The sequence below is a fragment of the Acomys russatus genome, chromosome 14, assembly GCF_903995435.1.
Source record: "Acomys russatus chromosome 14, mAcoRus1.1, whole genome shotgun sequence".
Lineage (NCBI taxonomy): Eukaryota > Metazoa > Chordata > Mammalia > Rodentia > Muridae > Acomys > Acomys russatus.
Genome location: NC_067150.1, coordinates 35,413,028 through 35,422,037, shown reverse-complemented (window position 1 = coordinate 35,422,037; position 9,010 = coordinate 35,413,028). Strand labels below are relative to the sequence as shown.

At 51.9% G+C, this 9,010-nt stretch overlaps 1 protein-coding gene across 1 annotated transcript in view; it reads right to left on the bottom strand.

Annotated features, from left to right (window-relative positions):
- Window positions 1–1,013: 1,013 nt before the first annotated feature.
- Nectin1 (nectin cell adhesion molecule 1) overlaps window positions 1,014–9,010 on the bottom strand; it is a 60,658-nt gene continuing 52,661 nt past the window's right edge. Inside the window, exon 6 of the mRNA XM_051156262.1 lies at window positions 1,014–2,368. Within this exon, the coding sequence (XP_051012219.1) occupies window positions 1,824–2,368 (545 nt within the window). The 3' untranslated portion in view covers window positions 1,014–1,823. The remainder of the gene's footprint in view (window positions 2,369–9,010) is intronic.

The window sequence follows — 9,010 nt, the reverse complement described above, 5'->3', positions numbered from 1 at the left end:
CTACTGGGCGGCCTGGGCTGGGACTAGGGCAGTGGCAGCCTGACAAAAAGGGCCCCAGCAGGTGGGCTGAGGGGAGCCCTGATGGCGCTTGGACTGGGAATTCAATAGCAGCACCAGGGAGGGGAGGGGGGTGAGGGCTGGGGCTCCCTTAGGAAGCCTATGGCAGGGGTGGGTCAGTGCCCGTGGGGCACAGAATGGGCTGCCTCCCGCTTCCTGATATTTGCTATCCCTCAGAGAGTGTCCACCTTGGGCTGAGTTAGCTGAAATCCTGGTAGGCAGGCCCTAGCTAGGGCTCTTGCAGCCCACTTTGCTGACCCCAGGGCATAGGCATGCCCATTTAGAATGTGGGGAATCTGGGGGCACAGATGGAGAAACTGAGGCACTTTGAGCTTGGGGACTGAGGGCTGGGAGGAGGCCTTTCTCCAAGGGACTCAAGGGAAGGCCTAGCCCCAAATGGCCGAAGAAGCCAGAGTCCCATTCAAAGAGGGAGTCTGCATGCAAAGGTTTCCCCCCTCATCTCAGCATGGCACCAGGAGAAATTGAGCAGGGAATCAGACCATGGGCAAGTAGCAGGCTCCCTGGTGCCCCTGCACTTTCTTTGAGACCAGTGACATCCACGCTGGCCTTGCTGTACGAGACGCTAGCAGTCCCCCTTCGGCCTACCAGATTGTGTTTGCAGAGCTTCCACCAGGCCGCCTTCTCCATGTAAACACTTCTTTGCCTCAAACGCCTTCCTAGGATCCCAGCCCCGACTTTCCAGAAGAGTCAAGTGTTGCTAGCATTTGACAGATAAGGAGAAATCTGAGAAACGTGCACACTGTAAGGAATCGTTGGAGCTATACTGAAATCTTAAGAGTGGCAGCAGCTGGGTGGTTCACCCTAGCTGTCTCTGGATGCTTCTGTGGGCCGATCTCTTCCTGAGGGGGCGGTGGGGGGGCGGGGAGGCTAAGAGCTGGAGCAGAAGTTTCGGCCTGGGGCAGTGTTGAGCCTGGGCAGGGCGTGAGAGCGCTGGGGGGAGGGGGAGATTGGCATCGACCCAGGGGTGTGTGCATGGATATGTGTGCACGTGTTGGCAGAGGCATATAGGGTAGAGCCCACCTGGGGTCACCCACTGTGTAGAGAACGGACTCGGGGTTGAACGGGAGGGATATATGAGAGCTAGGCCAACTCCACTTTGTAGGTCAGAAGGAAGAAAACGTAAAACCACCCTCACTAGGAAAACACACTGCCCAGGGCCCCAGCATCATTATTTCACAGACAAGACTCCCGTGTATACCTAAAAACCTCTTAGGTGCACTGGTAGCATCAGCTTAGTGGGGGAGATTGGGGTACTTCTCTCTGGGAAGAAGAGCAGCATATGGGGTAGGGGTGAGGGTGGGCTTCATCTTGAAGCTCCCTTTGCCCTCCATCCCCAATAAAGAAAACAAACAAATTCCAGTGTTGGGGGTGGGGGTGGGAGAGGACTGGCTCCCCAAACCCTGGAGGGGTGCCCAAGTACACAAGACAAGAACAGGGCTCCCTACACAGAGGGCAGTGGAAGGGGTCCTTAAAGGAAAGATAGGGTAACACCAAAGCCACGGTCGAACACAACACCATTGGGGAGGGTTGGTGAGGGAGGAAATTTAAAAACAAAAACAAAAACAAAGCCAAGTGGGGTCTGCCCTGAGCTCCCCTGGCTCCCCAGGAGTTTGGGGCTGGTTTAGGGCAGCTGGTCAAGTCTCTGTCGAGCTCCTGGGGCAGTGGTGGGCTGTGGGGGTGGGCAGGGGGCGTGCGGGTAGGGGCCAAGGAGAAGTGGGCACAGACAGAGGCTCCAGAAGGCGGGGCTACACATACCACTCTTTCTTGGAAATGAAAGACCCGTCGTTCTGAGAAACCATGTTCTCAGCTAAGTCCAGCTGTTCAGGGTCATACTGGTAGCCCAGAGTCCGGTCCCCATAGCCGCCCTGACGGGCCTCAGCCTCATCCACAGTGAAGTAGGGCCGTTTGGCGTCCTCGTCATATTTGGGGTGGGGGCCGCCCACCTTGCGTTCGCTTCCTCCACCACCCTCCTCCTCTTCTTCCTCCTCGTAGCTGCTCCCACCCAGTGGACCAGCCTTCTTTTCATCATCCGAGTCATCGGGGTACTGCAGGTTCTGTGCCATGGGCGGGTGATGCTGGGGGATTCCTGCCTTGCTGTAGCCGTTGCCATATACATGCTTCTTGGTGCTGTAGTCACCCTTGAAGGTGTGCCGGCGCCGGCGCAGGGCCACCACGATCCCTCCAACCACAATCAGCACCAGCAGGACACTTCCTGCCACGCCCCCAATGATGGCCGTGGGCATCTGCCCCGCGCGCCGCCCGTGTTCAGGAGACGGGGTGTAGGGGAATTCTGGGTGAGGAAAAGAGATGGAGGGGATAGTGTCAATGTCTGCTCTTCGGAAGTCAGCAGAGGTTTAGGGAGACAGGGGAGGGAAAAGCCCAGGACAGGATGTCCACACCCTAGGTTTGAGCAGTCCTGGTTCTAGAGGCCCCTTAGTGCACCACTTCCTTAGGTCAAGTCAGCTGCAGCATTAGGGGATTTCAGTATAGCTAGAATAAGGCAGGCAAGAGGAGAGAAGCAGCTAATGTACCCATAGCACCCAGCCTTCCATCCTGACCATGCTTGGAGGTATTACCAATCCTGTCCTATCCCACCATGGTCCCCCACTGTCACCACTCTCCAAGAGTGGTCTGCTGTTCACGTCTATTCAGTGCAGAAGACAGTTAGGGAGCTTAACTTACCCAAGGCCACTGAGCCAATTAGATATCAAACTATTTTCAACATATAAATCCTGTGCACATGTCACCAGTGTCGTTTTGCCTGACATGTAGAAGTGACTGCCCCAACACCAGGAGCCTAGGAGGTATTCCAGGACTAATTTCTTTTGCCTTCAGGACACACAGAAAATAGGTTCCCAAGTTTTGGCTCTGTAGACACCTTATGAGTGTCAATTGCCTGTCAATGTGCTACAAGCCAGGGCTGTGACTCTTGGTTGTGGTTTGGCCCTGCAAGGGCAAGGTGGAGACCTGCTGGGATTGCCAGCTTGGGCCACAAGATTGGACCACCCAAAGTGACAGATTGTAGGTACAGAGCAGGGACAGGCAGAAAGGGGTTGTAGAGGCCCACATGCGTGTTACAGATCAGGAACATACACACTCAAAAGCATGTCTGATGGCCCACAGGCCTTGCCAGGCACAACACATGTGAGCATAAAGGTATGGTGATAACGAGGGCAGCTGGAGCCAGGTGTAACGGCTCATACTTGTAATTTCAGGATGTGAAAGACTAAGGCAAGAGGACTGCTATAAGTTCAAGGCCAGATTGGGTTATAGAGCAAGACTGTCAAAAAAAAAAAAAAAAAAAAAAAAAAAAAAAAGAAAGAAAGAAAAAGAAAAAAAGAAAGAAAAAAAAAGAAAGAAAAGTCAATAATACAAATAGAGTAGAAATAAAAAGGCAACAACGGTGGGGGAAAAAAGACCAGGAGAGGGTGGGAGGAAGAAGTGGGTTGCTTTTTGTCAACCCTGTTGTCTTTCTTTCCTTTCCTTTCTTTCCAGGCCAGGCCAGGCCAGAGGCCAAGAGGTCCCAGGGCATGTGTGTTCCCAGCACTACCACAGGGTGGCACTGGAGACCATGGCTGGCCTTGGCAAGGAGCTGGGGCAAGCCTGGAAGGCTGCTTGCTGTCCAGTCCTCTCTCCAGCCTGGCCCAGGAGGGCCACGGCCAAGGTGCTGGATCTGTCTGGGCCCATGTGTCTGCTCCTGGGAGCCTGCTGCAACCAGCTCACTGCCTGATTCAGCATCACTCACTCCATCGGAATCACACTCCTCCCATGGGCCCCATGTGAGTGTGTGGGGTGCTGTTGGCAGGCAGGCGGGAGCAGGGCAGAGGTTCTGAATGGGGGAGAGGCTTTCCTGTGGCTCAGGCTGGAAGGGCTAATGAAAACTCAGGGGCCTCCTGAAAGGGGGTGGGGCCTTGCCTGACCTTGCCTGAGGTCACATGGTTGAGCTGTGGCCACCCAGATGCTCCTGAGCCTGGAGCTGGTGGAGAGAAGCTCAGGGCCAGAGGGTTCAGCTCTCTACTTGTCACCACTGTGTCCTCAGTGTAGGTCACAGAGTGAAGGTCCATAAATGTTTACTGATATGTGTCTTTACTGCAGCACTCCATGGGAGCAGCCTCAAGCTCATCTGCTCACTGATTTAGAGAGGAAGCGCCTTACTTATCTGTACTCTCAGCTTGCTCCCCCACTCTCACCCGAGTCTTCAGGTCCTGTCCTCTATCTCTGCCTCCAAGCCTTTTTTTGCTTGGTTGGTTTTGCAACAAGGTCTCACTAGCCCAGGCTGGCTTTGAACTTGAGATCTTCCTATCTCAGCCTTCCGGGTGTTGAGGTTCTGAGCCACCACTCCTGGCCAATCCTCTTCCCCTGTCTACTTCCTTATTCAGTTAGCAAATATTCCCCAAGTGTCTTTCTCTTTAGCCACTGCAGAGCTAAATGACATGCTTGGAGTTGCAGCAGCAGGCAGACATCGAGGGAGCTGATGATGGGGTGCTTAGGGGTGTAGGAGAATACTGAGACATGCACTTCGCACAAGGTTTCTTGGAGGCTGGTATGGACTCAGAGAGGCCAAAATAGTAAGCGAGGTGTCCAGAGGGAAGGGCCAGCCTGCAGCTTCTGAACTGTGCCCTTAGCCTGCTGAGACAGGAGCCCTGGGTCTCTGGTTTTCCCTTTCAATGCTCTGTAACCACCTGCACTGGAGGTCTTTCTCCAGCGGTCCCAGTAGAGGCTTTCTCCATTTCATGGCTTAACTGTGGTCCTCCTGGCTTCCCAAAACACACACACACACACACACACACACACACACACACACACACACACACACACACCAGAACCCACTTACATAGCAGGCATAATGTATCAATCAGCTTTCTGCTACTGTCATAAAATACTTGAGACAATAAACTTAAAAAGAGGAAAGGTGGGGTTGGGTATGGTGGCACACACCTTTAATCCCAGCACTCGGGAGGCAGAGGCAGGGGGATTGCTGTGAGTTTGAGGCCAGCCTGGTCTACAAAGCCAGTCCAGGACAGCCAAGGCTAACACTGAGAGACCCTGTCTCGGGAAAAACAGAACAAAACAACAACAACAAGAAACAAAGAAAAGAAAAAGAAGAAAAGTTTGCACGTCTTTATCTCCAGTACTCGGGAGGCAGAGGCAGGCAGATCTCTGTGGGTTCAAGGCCAGCCTGGTCTACATAGTTCTTACTCACCTGCAGAACTGTACCTCTGAAGGTCTCTGGAATACAGTTTCCCAATCTGTACCTCATGGAACCTTGACCCATTCACTCAGATCTCAGTGACAACAGCGGGACAAACACGTGGAGAAACGTTGGCTTAGATGACACACTGGAGCCCTTCACCTTCTCCCATCCTCTGGACTAAGGGACATATACAGGACACGGAGTACTTCCCAGCTTCCTGAAGCCTGACCTCATTTTCCTGCTCACAGGACCATCCCAGGGAACTAACACTTGGGGCTACAGAAACTTCTCGGACTACTAACTCAAATCCTTCCTGTTCCAGCATGGCTGTCTGTCCTCCTCTGTCATTCTCTGCACTCACCGGTCCTTCCCTGGGGCTCCCACTCCACCAGCATTTGTCCACCTTGACTCTTCTATTACCCTATTGTTTCTCTCTGGGTTTTGTCGTTGTAGAATATTCTTGGGCCTCACACCTTCACTGGGTCTCTACCCTCTTAGTTGTCTCACCCAGTCAGCAGATTAGCTTCCATAGGAGAGACATGACCACTGTTATCTCAGAGACCAGCAGCAACTCCCCAAGGCCTGCTGGGACTTGGAACCTGGCCTGCCAGCCTCCTACCACGCGCCTTCATCACTGACTGCTATGATTTGGAAAACTGTCCCCACCAAAGGCCCAGGTGCTAAAGACATGGTTGCTAGCTCATAGCACTACTGGAAGGTGGGGGTACCTTTAGAGCTGGAGCCTAGTGGGAGGAGGTCCAGTCACTTGAGGGGTGTGTCCTTGAAGGGGCTATGGGGAGCCTGTCCCATATCTGTTAGCTGGCTTCCATAGGGTGAATGAGTCATTCTACCTCATATTCTTCATAGGCCCGAAAGCAACAGTCAAACAGTCATAGATGGCAACTTTTGAAACTGTGAGCTAGAATGAACCCCCCACCCTGACCCTGACACCCTTTGACAAGTATCTTACTATGTAGCCCGGGCTATCTTGGAACTCACTATGTAGACCAGACTGGCCCTGAACCCACAGATCCACAGAGATCTGCCTGCCTCTGCCTCCCGAGTTCTGGGAGTAAAGATGTGCAAACCTTTCCTCTTTTTACATTGAAAGCTGATTAATATGTTATGCTTGCTATCTAAGTGGGTTCTGGTGTGTGTGTGTGTGTGTGTGTGTGTGTGTGTGTGTGTGTGTGTGTGTGTGTGTGTGTGTGTGTGTGTTATTAAGGATTTAGCATAGAGCCTATGCTCTACCATCAGGCTATATTTTTAATTCTCATTCATTTTATGTTTTGAGATAGGGTATCACTAAGTTTCTCAGGCTGGCCTTGAACCGCTGATCCTCTAGCCTCAGCTTCCCAAGTAGCTGAGAATACAGACCCCGCTTCAAGTGAGTCTCTAACCACAAACAGACCCCTGAAGCTTCTCATCTGTATCTCACATTTAACTTTTTTCCTCTGTAGACTTTATATGGACCAATGGCTTGCGCCCTTTGCTCTCTTTTAAACAATTTCAGATCCAGATTTACTAATCACGTGTTTATTGCTAATAAACACAAATTAGGATTAAACACAGTTGGTCCTGGTTCTCCTTTAATTCAGAATAAGGAAAGGGCTGAGGGAAATGGCTCCCTGTCCTCCGGGGCCACTGCAGCATGGCTGCCGCGCAGAACGTTAAGTTGCACCTCGGTTACTTTCCTGCTTTCCCGGCAAAGAACCAATGAAAAATACCATGCTCTTACATTTAACTCAGCTAGATTGGATTTTCTGACCCCACTAATCACAGAGTGACAGGGTTTGCTGTATCATCTGTCTGATGAGAATGCTTGGTGTCCCAAACTACTCTGTAAATTATATTTTGAAATAAATCTAGAATCCAACTGCTTCTCGCCATTCCGTCCCAACCACGCTCACGACACCACCATCTCTCACCTGGACTATTTATGGCTATCGACACCCAACTGCTCTCCTCCCCTGACTTCTATATGCCATATTTGCTACAGCAGCCAGCAAGAGCCCATTAGAGTGTAGGTCACATCCCATTGCTACCCTGCCCAGAGCCCCTGATGACTCTGTTTTACTCTCAGAGAAGGCTAAAGCCACACACAGAGCCTACAATGTTCTCCATGGCCTGCACCCTGCTCTAACCTCCGACGCCATCTTGTCCTGCTTTTCTGCAGGCCGAGGGAGGGTGCTCTGTCATGGCCTGGAGCTTCCCGCCATCACCTCCTTCAGGGCTTGGCGTGAATGTCACCTCCTCTTCACGGGCACTTTCCTCATCCACCATAACTTAAAATTGCAATGTACAAGTCCCTCATCCTCAACACAGTGACCTCCTTTCTCACTGTCCTTTTGTCTGTATCACCTTCGGGAACCCATAAGCTTCACACGGATGGAGTTTGGTCTGTTTTGCTCACTGATTTATCCTGAATGTCTAGATCCCATGGCAAAGAAATCCTTGTTGAGAAAAAAGATACACGCTCTCATGCTGTGTCAGGCAGAGCAAGCATTTGCTCCACAGATAAAGTGGCCCTGGGACATACTGGGGACCTCATTTTACAGGAGCTGGGGTAGGAGTAAAGTGGTTATAGTTGCTTTTCTTTCTTTCTTTCTTTTTTTTTTTTGTTTTTTTGTTTTTTCGAGACAGGGTTCCTCTGTGTAGCCTTGACTATCCTGGACTCTCTTTGTAGACCAGGCTGGCCTCGAACTCACAGCAATCCGCCTGCCTCTGCCTCCCGAGTGCTGGGATTAAAGGCGTGCGCCAACCCCCCTCCCCCGGCTTATAGTTGCTTTTCTACCTCTGACCTTCTCACTAGGGTCCTTTACTTAATGTTTTTTCCTAAGCTCTAATGAGGTTTAAAGTTCATGGGGGATCTTTTGGGACTAAAGGGAACCCACGTTATTTTGACTACGCTAAGGTCAGGTCTGTGTAGAACAAGAGGGCTAGTTAGTTTTGATGCCAAAGGCACCAAGCGAGGGAGACAGATGGAAGAGATAGTTATGGGAACTTAATTCATGTGCAGAGAGGGCAAGAAGGGAGGCATCTTGTCCCTCTCCTCTACCCCTCCATTTGTCACAGCCAGCCACAGCCTCCTTCTGTGCCAGAAGCAGAACCACAGGGGCCACAGCTGCGTGGAGAGGGCGGAGCTGAGCACTGGGGTCCTTTGCTTCTTTGCTTCTGCTGCGGGGAGGGGGGGTCCAATGGGTCCCTCTCACATCCTCTTACAAAGTGGCCCTCAGAGCAATGAAACTTCTCATTCTGGGTTTCCAGTTCCCAGATTAAAATGGGTGGCTCAGTAGGGAGGTGGTGGTGGGGCTTTGGATGGACCTGAGGTGAACTGGAGTTAGGTTTTACGGTCTGGAACTAGGGTCTAGGGTCAAAGACGATGTTTGGGCTTGCTCCCGCAACCAATACACAATGTTTTGGCAGGCAGGAAATGACCTACATGAGATCAGGCCAGGAAATTGTGAGAACTACATTTCCCAGCATGCAGCGGGGCCAGCCACAGGGAGAGTGGGAAGGCCTGGGGTCATACCCTGAGAAGCCTTGCTGAAGCAGCTGCTGCTGCTGTAATTCCTCCATTGTCTGACAGGACTACTGCAAGTTGCAGGAGGAACTCCCAGAGGTATGGACGCAGCTGCATTCTCAGACTCCCAAACATACTGCCATTTGCTTGTTCGGAAACAGGTACATTTGCCCTCAGCAGAGCCCCAGGCTTCCATTTGCACACTCAGCACGCAG